This window comes from Neophocaena asiaeorientalis, unplaced genomic scaffold, assembly GCF_003031525.2.
Source record: "Neophocaena asiaeorientalis asiaeorientalis breed wild unplaced genomic scaffold, Neophocaena_asiaeorientalis_V1.1 scaffold275, whole genome shotgun sequence".
Taxonomy (NCBI): Eukaryota; Metazoa; Chordata; class Mammalia; order Artiodactyla; family Phocoenidae; genus Neophocaena; species Neophocaena asiaeorientalis.
This window is the reverse complement of record NW_020173679.1, coordinates 807,538-821,352: the sequence shown is the minus strand read 5'-3', so window position 1 is coordinate 821,352 and position 13,815 is coordinate 807,538. Positions and strand designations below refer to the sequence as shown.

General features: G+C 49.8%; 1 protein-coding gene across 1 annotated transcript; it reads right to left on the bottom strand.

The window, feature by feature from the left end:
* Positions 1-8,607: 8,607 nt before the first annotated feature.
* LOC112402737 (group IIE secretory phospholipase A2) lies at positions 8,608-11,842 on the bottom strand. The gene is made up of 4 exons (XM_024749850.1): positions 11,803-11,842; positions 10,911-11,049; positions 10,596-10,702; positions 8,608-8,750 (listed from the first exon to the last, which is right to left on the bottom strand). The coding sequence occupies exons 1-4, from the start codon at positions 11,840-11,842 to the stop codon at positions 8,608-8,610; spliced, it is 429 nt and encodes a 142-aa protein (XP_024605618.1).
* Between the last annotated feature and the right edge of the window lie 1,973 nt (positions 11,843-13,815).

Genomic DNA, 13,815 nt, shown 5'->3' with positions numbered 1-13,815 from the left:
TAATTGGTCTGTGTTTAGTATGTTAATTATTAGGAATGGGGAACATGTATCCAGCTTTAGTGATAACTTCTAGCTAAGGGTTTAAATTTAGCCTTCGCTGCCTCAGTCCCACCAAAGTATGAGGTAGATGGAATCCACGTAGTACTTGGTTGCCTTGGTTGCCTTGAGAACTACTTTATTGGCAGCCAGAATGCAGGCCCGGCATGTTTAGTCCTGGGACGACTGTGGTCAGTGACGGTTACCGGGTATCGTTACTCAGGTGAACTGCATAGGAGGAGGCGACTCTTTCTTAACCTCTGTGGCTGTTAGAGGTTTGGTATGTGCGATCGTCTCGGTAGCTTTGGTCAGGAGAAGGGGGATGAGGCTGTGGTCCATAGCTGCTTACTAGTCTTATAAACTGTATATAAAGGTTTTATGGATTTTAAAAAAAGATTTTTTTAAAGGTCAAAATACAAAATAAAATTTTAGTAGCATCAGCTTTGTACTAGAGAGGTAGATGTATTGAAACAACATAGAATCACAACTTCTGAATTAATATAGTTGCCACCAGGAGATATTAGAGAAAGAATGTATATGTATATTTAATTTTTCAATAATAGGAAATATGCTTTCAGGAGTGAAGTCTGGTTGAAGAATTGTGGCAGAAAGAAGAATCTTAAGTGTTAGTTGAGCTTGTCTATAGTTTCTTTTATAAGCTCTGAAAACACTTCCCTACCTATTGTGATTCTGAGGGCTTGTGAAGTGGGAGCTCCATTGTGGGGCAGCTAGAGCGGGCCTTTGTGTAGGTCATTTCTCATGGTGCTGCCTGCTTCCCTGGGGAGCTTTGACGGTTGGAAATGATACTGTCCTGGGGTGGGGGGAGGGCCACGCTGAGGCGGGGAGCTGCTCCCATGTTAAATAGGTAGATATCAGATGGACTTGGCATTGAACTGTGCTCGTAGTGAGTCCCTGTCATCAGTGTGCAGTTTCTCTCATTCTGAGAAACTGGACTGCCTGGGTTTTATTGTGTCCACATGGAATGCTGTCAGTTTTACCTCTGTGAGATGTTCCACTCGAATGTGCAGTCAGTTGAAGGAAACTTGGGCTCCTAGTCAGAGCTGACTAACTCTCACCCTGACCAGAAGGGTCTGTGTGGATGGCGTGACAGTGGAGCTTTGTAGTTTCAATGTCACATCTGTGGCCCTCTCTGACTCCCATTTTGGGTAGATGCGTAGCTCTTCACCTTTTTTTACCTCAAGGCTCTATCTATAGCAAACCTTTAGACTCAGAGTCTGATGCAGTTTTTGTGTTTTGACATTTTCATTATTCACTGTTTTGTTCATCTCAGCCTTCAGAACAGGCGTTGCTCGAACTCTGGGGCCTTCCGACGGTTGTTCTGAGGTGATTTAATAATGGCACTTTCTACAAGGTGTGTTTTTCTGACTCTAAAGCAAATTGTATTTTTCCATTGATGTTGTTAAGTTGAAGATCTCGATGGCATATGTAAATGATAGCAGATCTTCTGCTGTCACATGCGAGAGGGGGAATGGATAATTGGATTGAAGTGGAGACATTGAGCACCCGGCACGAAGTACGGAGCTCAGAAGGTGCGCACAGGGCCCGGCTCCGGGGAGGAGCTGGGCCTCGTTGACTGCTTGGCTGCGTCTGTCCAAGGTAACATTCCCTGTAAAAACCTCAGGCTCTTAGCCATTCCCTCTGAGGAATTACCTTCTAGAGCCTCGCTCTCCTAGTTCAGACTACTCGGTAGCTTGATTAAAACGTTTAGCATTCTCGCAAAGTTACTTGAGAAGGGGCTGGTACCGGTAGAGAACAATTTCTGTAAGAGCGCGGACTTCTGCGTGGTGACTGTGGTTTAAGCAGGGCATGCCCCTGGTCCCGGAACTAGCCCTGCTCGCTGTGCTGTAGCCCTGGAAGGTAATGACCGCTGGGCGAAACCTCGGTGGTCTGCCCCTCATCCTCTGCATCTCGACATCCAGCCCCTCGCTGTTGCCAGCCATCTGTGGTAGTTGTTTGAGCACAGTCACAGACCTCGCCTGTGGTTTGATCCCCTGGCAGGTCCCTCAACCAGAACTTGAGGAATGCGGGTGTGGGCTCCTCTCGTGGTTCATTTTCCTTGGGGAGAAGGGCCCTCGGCCTCCCTGGCTACCCTTCCAGCGTCCGCCACCAGCACCGAGCTCCGTGAGAAGAAGAAAAGAGCCAGGGGTCGGACATCAGACCTCCGTGTTCCTCTTGCTGATGTAGAAGCGCTGGTGGGTGTTAATCCCCTTTATGAAGGAGAGCAGGTGGGTCTGTGGAGAACACAGGGGCCTTCACAGGCTCAGCCACCTTCTCTTTTTTTCTAATTGCACTATACTTGTCCTCACTGCAGTCCGAAGATACTTAAGACCTCTGTGGGGTCATGATCCATAGACTTAGCAAGTCTTGCCTTATCTGTGGAGCTGGATGGGGGGAATGTGACCATTGTCTGATGTCCATAGTTCATTTCCTCCAGGATGTTTCTTTCCTCAGATTGTGTTACTCTGAACCATTTTATTTTTTATTTACCAAAGTACTGTACTTGGCTACTTGCAGTGTTTTCAAAACCAAATGTTTCTTGTTTTGTGTTTTTAATCTTCAATACTTGGTGCAATAGAAGCTGCAAAGATGTGCCACTTTATCTATGAAATGGAGTTTTGTACACCAGTAAATTCTAGTTTAAAGAGAAAGTTTCAAGTTGTTTTTGTCACTGTCTGGCCGCCGTTTGCATGAGACAGAGAGCATGCTGGGAAATGTCCTCCTTAGAGACCTTGGCACGGAAGATGTGCACGTTCTTCCAGTGTATGCTCGTCTGGGGTTCACTGAGCTTAAGCAGCTGATTGTAGCTTCCGTCCAGGGGAGTATGGCCGCCGCACACACCGGCAGGGCCATCCCTCAGATTTCTGCCTGGTATCTAAGAACGTCTCTGATAGTTCGTAGTTGTCTAAATACAGAGCAGCTGTCTTTTGGCTTCCACCTTGGGGTTTCTCTAGAACTCGGGGGCTTGGTTTGATCCCATTCCAGGAGGGAGCATCTTCCCCCAGGCGCACGTGGGCAGCGGTGACTGCACGGACTCACCTGGAAGAGGTCCTCGGGAGGGGGAAGGGCGGCCACAGAAAACCAGAGGGAGGGGACCCTTTGGCCCGTGCAGCAGGGCGCTGCTCGCACCGGGCTCCAGGGCCAGTCACAGGTCAAGATTGCTGCCATCTCACCAGCCTCGCCGCGGCCTCATGATTTTGGCCTCGAGGCTCCTGCTCGCTCTTGGTCTATGTTTGTGCTCATCAAGCAGCCTTTGAATTGTTTCTGCAGGATCTTGGCACTGAACAGTGTCCGGTACCACCCTGGGTGGAAGAATTCTCCAGCTACTGGCAGGGCCGACCCCCCTTGGGCAGTGTCCTCCCTGTGTGATTTTTGCCTCATTCCGTGACCAAGAGACTTCTGGGTGCACAAATGCTATCCAGTTCCTGAGCCCACGAGGCCCAGACTCTGGACTCTGTTAACCCAACTGAGAATCTTTCTGAAAGATCTGCTAGGACCAGAGTGCTGTCCCGATGTAAGTGTCCCCTCCCCCAGTTGGAAGACTTCCGTGGCCTCCTTAATTCCATTCCGCAGTGGTTCAGCTGGGGCCGGGGGCCGTGGGGCTTCCTGGCTGGGTCTCGGTGACCCGTGAGATTGGATGAGTCTGTAAGGGCGGAAGTGTCCTCAGGCCACATAGGTGATAATTAGAGAACACAGTTTATTATTTACACTTTCCTCCAGGCTATAGCCTTGCTTATTCTGGGTGAGTGACAAGTTATGGTGCCAAAGATTGAGATACCATAAGAGGGAAAGTGGCAGCTCCCGTGTCCCCTCTTGTTAACTGCTTTTGGTTGTCTAGGAGAAAACAGAGTTGAAACCCCCAGGTTTAAAGTTACCTGTTTGCCAGATGCACAGAAAGTGCATGTTGGCCTTGAGATACAACCGAAATTTGTCATGAAATGCTCTGCTCCAATATGATTTTGACTGGACTGCTGGACAGGGTGGGCCCTCAGACCATAGTGATGCAGCGATTTAGAACTTTCTGGGTTGAATAGGGTCAAGAACAATCTTGCTGATTCATGGATTCTGGCTTGGCAGAAGGAAAAATTCTCCACCTTGGAGAAGCTTGTCTGAATTTCCCTATGATAGAGGGATTTAGATATCTCAAGATGCTCAGTTTTTGTTCAATTTATTCACCAATCCAGACATCCAAGAATCCATCCATCATTTACTGAACCTGTGCTGTGTTGGAGTCTTTATTTCTGGGCATTGAATCAGACATGGACCTTGTCCTCGAAAACCTTTCAGCCCAGCAGTGAAAGCGGATATGTTAACTATGACCCAAGAGAACACAGGCCATAAAAGGAGGTACTGATAGGAGGGCTGTGAGTTCAGACGGGAAATCAAGGAAGGCTCCGTGGAGGAAGTGACATTTAGACGAGGCATGAAAGGGAAGATAGGAGGTGGAAATAGGAAGCTAAGATATTTGGGCCTGAAGGACCAGCATAAGCAAACCCCTCCAGTGGGAGAGTAGGATGTCCCACGTGTTTGGGACAGTTTATTAAGGGTATACAATTCGTTTGGAGAAGGACTGGGAACTCCTTTCTTCAAACACTTGTCGCATGCCTTTTGCTACTGGAAGACTAATGCTGTGCATACTGAATGAATTCCAAAGATCAGAAATACCTGGTTCCTCCTGACCTCTTCTTACAGTGTCACGAGTCAGCCTGTATGTGCATTTTGACCTTGGAACACATCACAGGTAACAGCCCTCCAGGAAGAGTGCTGTGTACCGTCTCTCCAGCCAATTTTACCTCATTGCCTCTGTGGGACAACAGATCAGGGCACTGAAGGTTAATGATTTCCAAACACTTGTCCGTTTAAGATACATGTTTTAAGATAAATGGCACTCAGAGTAGTGGGCCAAGGGGCTATTCAAATAAATTAGTATACTACTTACCAAGTGTATGATGCCGCTTCTGTAAAATAATCGCAATTATCATGTATCTGTGGATTCATTTAAGCAGATATTTATTTAGCATCCACCATGTGATGGATTCCACAGGGGAGACGAAAATGCAAAGTGACCTAGCACGGATGGAGCATCTACGATGCTCCAGGCACTTTGAATAAGTTATCTCATTTAAACCTTAAAACCACCCAGTGAGGCTGATGGTCCCATCCCAATTTTACACATGAGGAAATAAATAATGAGTCCAAGATCACAGAATTGAACCCAGGGCAGTCTGCCTTCCCCATATAGGAACCCAAAACAAGAGCCCAAATAGCTGGGGTAAGTATCCCTAAGAAAAGGATAAACACATTGCTTGGCTGTTCAGAGGAGGGTGAAATCTTCTCCAGGTGGAAAAGCACATGGGAAAGGTGGCATTTGAGATGTGCCTCAAAGCACATGCATGGGAATGTGGTGATAAGGAGCCTGTTGAGAGGGAGGCTTCCGGGTCGAAGGAAGCTGTTGCACAGAGGTGTGAAGACAGGTGGGCATGTTCTGGCAGTGGCGAGGAGCATAGAGAAATATATATGGCGGGAAAAGCAGATGATACCAAGCTTGAATGCCAGGGCTTGGTGGACAATGGGGAGCCACTGATGGTTCAGGGGCAGAAGAGTGATACGATGGAAACCAATCTCTGGGAAAATGAAGCTGGCATTGTGGACAGGATGGAGGCTGGGTGGAGAACGGAGGGCTGAAGAACCTTAGGTCCTGAGAGCCTGATCTTAGCTCTATTATGACACTTACCAGTGTAGAGTAATTGGTGTTGTCTGTCTATAGGTTGGCCACATCAGATTTAGCTCTGTCTCCAGGTTTCAGCAAGGGGCCAGGAGCATGGTTTGTATGAAAGCGTACTGAGGGAAAGAATGGAATTTAATACAGTATTCAGTTCTCCAGCAGTGAACTGCGAAGAACCCTAAAGGAGTGGACGAATGTCCATGAAATAATAATTGGACTTAACTCTGGAATTCCAATGTGATTTGATTTCTAATCGCTTACTCAGCAAGTTATTTAATTGAACACTTGGTTCATAGCTTTTGTTAGGGGGCCAAGTGGGAACAAAAGCAAAAACCATCCAAATCCTATCATCAAAATTGGAGACGCAAGCTGTGAAACATTCAGGTAACAAAGTCCCCTCCCCAGCCTTGATTTAGTCCCCATGCCTCATTCAGCCATTCATTCATTCACTCATTCATTCATTTGATAAATTAATAAGCATAAAGCATTTAGAACAGTGCCTGGTGAATGCCAAATGCTTAATAAATGTTAGGTATTTTTTGTTATTATGACCATCATTCATTCATTTATGGGATGCTTATAATGTGCTAGGCATTACTTTGTGTACATTCACACATGCTAATTTATTAAAACCTTGCTACAATCAACCTACCAGGGAAATGTCATTGTTCTATTTTACAGGTGCAGACACTGAGGCTGTCTGTGGCCATATATCAGTGCTTTTTGGATTTCAGTGTACACACGAGTCACCTGGGGGTCTTGTTAACTCGGCGGTCTGGGGTCAGGTTCAAGATTCTGCATTTCTAATAAGCTCCCTGAGCAGCGAGGTCTAGAACAGATGCACCACTGCTAACTGGCAGAGCAGAGGGCTCTACCTGGAAGCTCCGACATCAAGTTCAGGGTTCTCCTTTCCTTTTTTCAGCCTTTTCCACCAAGTCTGCACTGGAAATCAAGCGTATGTACTGTAGACACACACAAACAGGATTTAGACGGAATCATTCTTGCATTCACCAAATATTTATTGATTCTTCGAAAAACAGACTGCACCGAGGCTTGTTCTTAAGTTCCAATTTTCACCCTGTCAGATGGTTAAGCAACTGTAACATCACAAGGCACTCCTTCCATCGCTGCCTTGAATCCATAACGCCCAGGGCACCACCTCTCTCCATCTCCCCCAGGTCAGTTCCTTCTTCCTGTGTTTCTCGTGTATGCAGTCAGTCGTACCATCATTCTAAGATGTCTGTAAGGACTTTGATTATTTCTCAGCATATGATTACTGAAAGTGCGAAGCGACCGGTTTCACTTGACCAGAAACATACTTTGCCCCCATGATGAAGGGAAATTCGGGCTTAAGCCAAATTTGTTTCCACCTATTAGTCTGAACAAAATGGACAACAGAGGGCGCCTCAGGACCACTCTTCCCAACAAACACTGTGCTCTCTTCCCCACCCACACACACTGTGCTTTACGACCTGGTCTCCTGGTGATTATTCGACAAGGATTTGAGTCAAGTCACAGCAACAAAGCACGCACATCTGCCCCTCTTGTGTTTTGTTTGTGTTTGTTTTGCTAGCACAGAACTTCTTCACCTTTTAAAATGTATGATGATCATCGATTTGATGGCTTCAGGCTCCTTCCTGCCCTCAAAGTCCTGAAAGTTGCACATGTGCCATGAAATGGACAAAGGGAGTGGATGTTTATTACCTGGCCGCTGAGAGCGTTGCCTGTGCGATGCTTTTTTACATGCTTTATCTCATTGAATAGGCTCATCCCAATCCTGGAAGATTTTATCAGCATATTATAGATAGAGGAGATATATCTATATTTAGGAGTAGAATCTGCTGAAGTTCATTGCTTCCCAGATAGGTTGCATTCCATTTGATGGGAATCCTTTGGTGCTTTAAATTGGCTCCAGAGTTGGCCCTAGGGTGTTGGATGTTGAAACCTTTCCTCTTCCCCTCCCTGTATCAGGAGCCTGACCTGGCCTGGGCATCCTCACAGCTGACCTTCCCTGGGCACCCTAGGCTGTCCAAGATGACAACCAGAGGGGTAGAGTGTCAGTGACTGATACCCACTCATGAAGAGATGAAGGCACACTGGCATGGGAGTGAGGACACCCCTTCAGGTAGAACTTTCCCTCTCTGAGCCCCGGATGCCCATCTGTCAAGGGAGGGCTTCGAAAAAGGTGATTTGAGAGCTTCTTTTCCCTTTGAGCCAGTCTTCTAATGGGAGGGATTTGAAGCCTGATGACATGGTGGGGACAATATTTTTAGGTTGGTATTTTGCGTGCTTCTCACATTATGCCATATGGCCAGAAACATTCCTTCTAGAGATTGCCATTATTATCTTGGATAAGATGGTGGAATGTTAGAAAAAGAGAGTCACAAAAACTCACTGTAATGGGAAATTAAAAGGACAGAATGTCAGAACTGTGCACCGGGGCCACCCGTGTCAGACCCACGCTGTGTCCCAGTACTTAGCACATTGTTGGCACATGGTGGGTGCTCAAAAAACGAATGAATGAATGAAACTGTAGACTAATTAAGCCCTACAATGATAGAATCTGAGGATCAGTATTAGAATTATGGGAAAATATCATTCGCGTATTCGGAAGAGGGAACTGAGATCCCAGGGGGTGGGTTATAGAATCTTCTGGGAGCTAAAGGGCCCCCGGGCATGGCTCTTCCTCATCTGGGAGCTCTCAGGGAGGGATGGGTTTGCAGGAAAGGAATTTTCCAGAGGGAGGGGCTTTGGTGCCAACGTTCCGGAGGTCTGGGGCTCCAGCAGCTGGAGGGCAGGGGACCGCAGGGAAGAAGCGGAGCACAGCCTTAGCAGGGTGGGGTAGGTCCGGTGCACAGCTTGTTGGGGTAACGGGCATATTTGCGGTCGTAGGTGCCCAGGTTGTCGCGAAAGCAGAGAGCAGCCCTCTTGTCACACTCGCAGGTCTGTTTTTGGCAGGTGGTTCTGCCGCCTGGATGGGACGAGGTGAGTCAGGGCCTGGGCGCCTGGGTCCTGCCACTCTCAGACATGCAGGGGACTGCTCTGGGGTCCCTGTTCTCAGCCCCATTCTGCTGGAAGCCCATTCTCATGGGGGATGTTCCAGGGATGGGTGAGAGAAAGGGCAGAGTCCCGGAGGGCCTGCTGGGGCCCAGGATGCTGGGAAGCCTGGAAGTTTGTTCTCCTGTCCTTTCCCAAGCCCACTCCACTGCCCTTAGCCCTTTCCCCCATGGGGAGACCATCTGGTTCGCTAACTGTCCTCCGCCTCAGCCCAGGGAGGGTGCATTTCCAGGCAACTCCTTCTCCCATGTAATGCATTACTGACAGTGAGGCAGCCATCAGCCAGAGAGGAAAGCTGGGACGCTTACAGCAGCTCAACCCCAGATGGCCTCGGCGTGCCCCACAGGGACTGAAACTGGGGCCTGCTCGGCCGTGCCTATCTCCCTCAGAGTGGACGAAGCCCATCTTCCTAGCATTAACTTTAGGGCTCCCCCTCCACACGTGGCCACACCCTGCCTGGGGAGCAGAGCTGACGTCAGCTCTGCAGGCACCAGGGGCCCCAAAGCCTCCTCTTCCCTCCACTGCCTCTGTCTGCCCTGAGTGGCTCTGGCTCCTTTTTGTCCCCACGAAGACATCCCCCGGCTCAGAAATATCCAGGTTCCTCACTGTGCTTCGCAAAGGTCAGCCTCATTCCCCATCCGGGTTCTGCTCTCACCTGCTCTTTCAGCAGTAGTCAGAGTTGGAAGGGGCTTAACAGCCACGTCAGCTTCTTTGGGGGATTCTTACCAGAAGCTGGACCAAGCCAGGGAAGTGAGTGATTGTCTCCCTTTTGTAGATGAGGAAGTAGAGGCTTTTGAGGGGTTATGTCACTTGCCCAAAGACATACAATGGGTAGGTGACTCCCTGACCCGGTGTCCCTCTTCACCTAACACCTCCCCTCACTCATCCTCTCAGTGCCGTCCCTGACAGGTGGCTTCCTAGCCTTGCATGAACCCCCAGGGATGGGGAGCTTACTACCTGTCAAAGCTGCCTTGCTGGGAACAGGCATCTCTGAGCCAAATCTGCCTCCAGTGGTTCTGGTCCTTGTTCTGCCCCTCCCCCAGGACAGACCTTAGAGATCTGAGCTGAGTCTTCTTTGACCCTCCTAGACCCTCCTGCTGTGCCCCACGCTGGGCCTGCCCTCCTTCCAGGCTGCTCGTGGCTTTGCGGCAGGAAGAAGGTTTGGTTCTCTGATCTGAGCTCCCTCCACGGGGCTGGGCTGCGTGGAGCCCTCCGCACTCTGACTCGGGGCAGGCTGCTTCCCCAGGCTGGGGACCAGAGGAAAGCTACTTGGTCCAAGTGGGCACTGGGCCTGGCAAAGATGAGCACCGGTGCACTCAGCCTTTGGCAGCAGGGTCTGCTGTCCCAAATCCAAGCTCCAGCTCTCTCTGTCTGGGGCTCTGCCCTCAAGGCTCTGTCCTGGGAACCTTGCCTCTAGCTGCCACCCAGGCCCTGGGGAGGGCTGTGTGGGTACAGCTGCTCTGGGGCTCAGCTCTACCGCCTTTGGCTCCTCTCCCCAGAGGCTGGAGCTGGGAGGGCTCTGGCTGGGGAAAGTGCCTGGGGTCAGGGCAGGAGCTGATGGGTCACGTGCTCTCTAGGCTGGGTGCCACAGGAGCATCTGGGTAGATGGACAGGTCTCTCCCCACTTCCGTGATGATGGAAGATCCCACGCCCGCCCCAGCCCAGGTGACCAGGCTCAAGGGTCTCCATCATGAGAGGGTTCCTAGCTGAAGCTCTCCCCCAACCTGGTGTCTGGGGGAGTCTCAGGCTGTTCACTTACCACAGAAGATGCTGTGCCTGCTGGCAGAGAAAAGATACATTTCCAATATGGGTTCACAGCCCAGCTTCTCCAGACTCCCATAGCAGCAGTCATGGGCGTGGCAGCACCTGTAAGGGTCATGGTTGGCTTGGAGGGGCCTGTGAGCCAGGCTGGGCAGAACCAGGGGCTTCCTGGGGGGCTCAGTGCCCAAAGGGGCTCAAAGTGGAGGTCGGCCCCAACTTTCTAGGTGCCCCCAGCCCCTCCCTCCTCCCAGGATGCTCCCCCTGCCTCTCCATCCTCCAGCGAGGTGCTCTACCTGCTGGGTCACCTGCTCACCAGTCTGTCTGGTCCACTGGCCCGTGGGAGCCGCCGAAACCACAGTAGCAGCCGTAGTCAATGTACTGCAGTGCAGGCTGCCCCTTCATTCTCTCAGTCATCACCCCGAACTGGACCAGGTTCCCGACAGCCAGGGCCACTGCTGGGAGGGAGGGTGGAGGAGGTCAGATCCCTCAGGGCCCCACCCTCTGCAGCCAGCTGCCCCTGATGTGCCCCCAAATCTGAGTCCAGACATCTCTCTGATTGTCTAGGTAACCTCAGCTCCCTAAGCACCTCATTCCCAATAATAGCAATGCTAAGCAGTAATAATATCCCCATGACATCATCGCACCTTGATCCCCTGGTTCTCACCCGCGTCGTGTCAGCACACGTGACCCCCCACCCCCCACCCTGCTCTCCTTCCACCATCTCCCAGAATACCGCCCACTCATCCTCCCGGGTCCCAACCCTTCCTGATCACCTCCCCAGGTGTCAGCCCCATCCCCGCAGGAACTCTGTCCCTGTCAAGTCCCATCAGATGTCACTGGATAAGCTTCCAAACCACCTGGACTTCCCCAAATTTCTCTAGGTCCTGATGATGCAGCAATGGGGGGCTGCTGACCCAGGCAGGTTAGAGCCAAAAATGGAAACTTAAGTGAGGGATGGAGCGGGGGTGGCAGGAGCTCGTGTGCTGTCTGGGATCCCTGCCAGCCCCTCTCCCCCGCCCCACCGGGCCATCCGGGCTGCTGTCTTCCCCTCTTCCCCCTCTCCACTGGCTAGTGATGGCCCCGGAAGAACTGGCCTCCTCAGGATGTCCAATCACACCCTCCTCAGGGCCCAGCTCAGGGGCCTCCAGGGAGTTGGGGATTCCTAGCTGGGGCAGGGGAGGGGTAAAGGCAGGAAGGTTACTTACCCATGAGGCAAAGTAAGGTCAGAAGAAGGGGAAGCTTCATTCTGCTGGGAGGGGAGGGGTGCAGGGAGTAGAGAAGCTGGGCTGCAGGAGAAGGAAGTCAGCAGGGGTGCCTCTGATCTCAAGGCCTCTCCGCATTAGTTAAATACCAGGGTCCTGTCCACTCCCCCTCATTAACTCCTGAATGCCCAGTGATGTAATGATACTTCCTGGTCTGACACTTTGGCCAAGTCTCCAGGGGAGGGGCCAGCCTGGGGCCTGTGGGCTCTGCTTCCAGGCAGTTTGGGGAAGGTGGGGTCGATCTGTGGGCTTTCTTCTCTCCGCCCTTCCCCTCCCCTCCTCCTTTCCCCAAATCGCCGTGCTTGGTCCCACCGAGGAGCTATATGTCTTGGCTGTGCTAGGTGCTCTTCATTCTTGGAGTCTTTTTCTCATTCTCATTTTACTGATGCAGCCTAGAGAGGCTGAGAAACTTAAGTTCTCAGCTCCCTTGGCCAGGGAGCACCAAGGGCAAGTCTGTCCTGTTTCCGTGACGCTAGCTCCTTCAGCATGGCCCCGACTCCCCTTCCTGCCCCTCAACCAGCGCCTGTGTTACCCAGACGGAGAGTGGTGATGGCAACTTGACTCCATAGCAGGGGGCCATTTGTCCAAGAACCTAGAATCCAAAGCCTGGGCGCTCAGCCAGCTGGGCTTAGGGTTTTTTCTTTATTGTTCTTTCCTGGGCAGGCTCCTGCTTGTTTGACAAGTAGCGAAAATACTCCCAGTTAAGAATTCTGTCTCCCCAAACCCTCGAGTAGTGGTGGAGCGTGGCTGCCATAGAAACAGGCTCCATCTGACTCAGCTGGAAAACCCACATTCCGGCATGAACTGGAAACTTCCATCCTTTTGATGTCATCTTAGGGCCTGGGTTGGGGAGACAGTAGCCTCCTGGTCCAACTTGGCCCCCAGAGAGCGCTGCTGTCCCCATCGTCGGGTCAGAACACTGAGGCCGGGCTTCAAAGCTTGGCTGGAGGTTCGTGGGATGGAGGAGAGGACCCGACTCTGTCGTGATCAGAAATGTCGAGGTCCCACAAAATGCAAGACCAATTTATGATAAAAACCCTCCAGAAAGCATGCATAGAGGGAACTTACCTCAACATAATAAAGGCCAGATATGACAAACCCACAGCCAATATCGTTCTCAATGCTGAAAAACTGAAACCATTTCCACTAAGATCAGGAACAAGACAAGGTTGCCCACTCTCACCACTATTACTCAACATTGTTTTGGAAGTTTTAGCCACAGCAATCAGAGAAGAAAAAGAAATAAAAAGAATCCAAATCAGAAAAGAAGAAGTAAAGCTGTCACTGTTTGCAGATGACATGATACTATACACAGAGAATCCTAAAGATGCTACCAGAAAACTACTAGAGCTAATCAATGAATTTGGTAAAGTTGCAGGATACAAAATTAATGCACAGAAATCTCTGGCATTCCTATACACTAATGATGAAAAATCTGAAAGAGAAATTAAGGAAACACTCCCATTTACCATTGCAACAGAAAGAATAAAATATCTAGGAATGAACCTACCTAAGGAGACAGAAGACCTGTATGCAGAAAACTATAAGACACTGATGAAAGAAATTAAGGATGATACAAACAGATGGAGAGGTATACCATATTCTTGGATTGAAAGAATCAACATTGTGAAAATGACTATACTACCCAAAGCAGGATAATCTGTCTATTGGTGTAAGTGGGGTGTTAAAGTCTCTCTCTATTATTGTGTTACTGTTGATTTCCTCTTTTATGGCTGTTAGCATTTGCCTTATGTATTGTAGGGTCTTGTTTTTGTATCCATTCAGCCAGTCTGTGTCTCTTGGTTGGAGCATTTAATCCATTTACATTCAAGGTGGTTATTGATATGTATATTCCTATTACCATTTTCTTGATCGATTTGGGTTTCTTTTTATGGGTCTTTTTCTTCTCTTGTGTTTCCCACTTAGAGAAGTTCCTTTAGCATTTGTTGTAAAGCT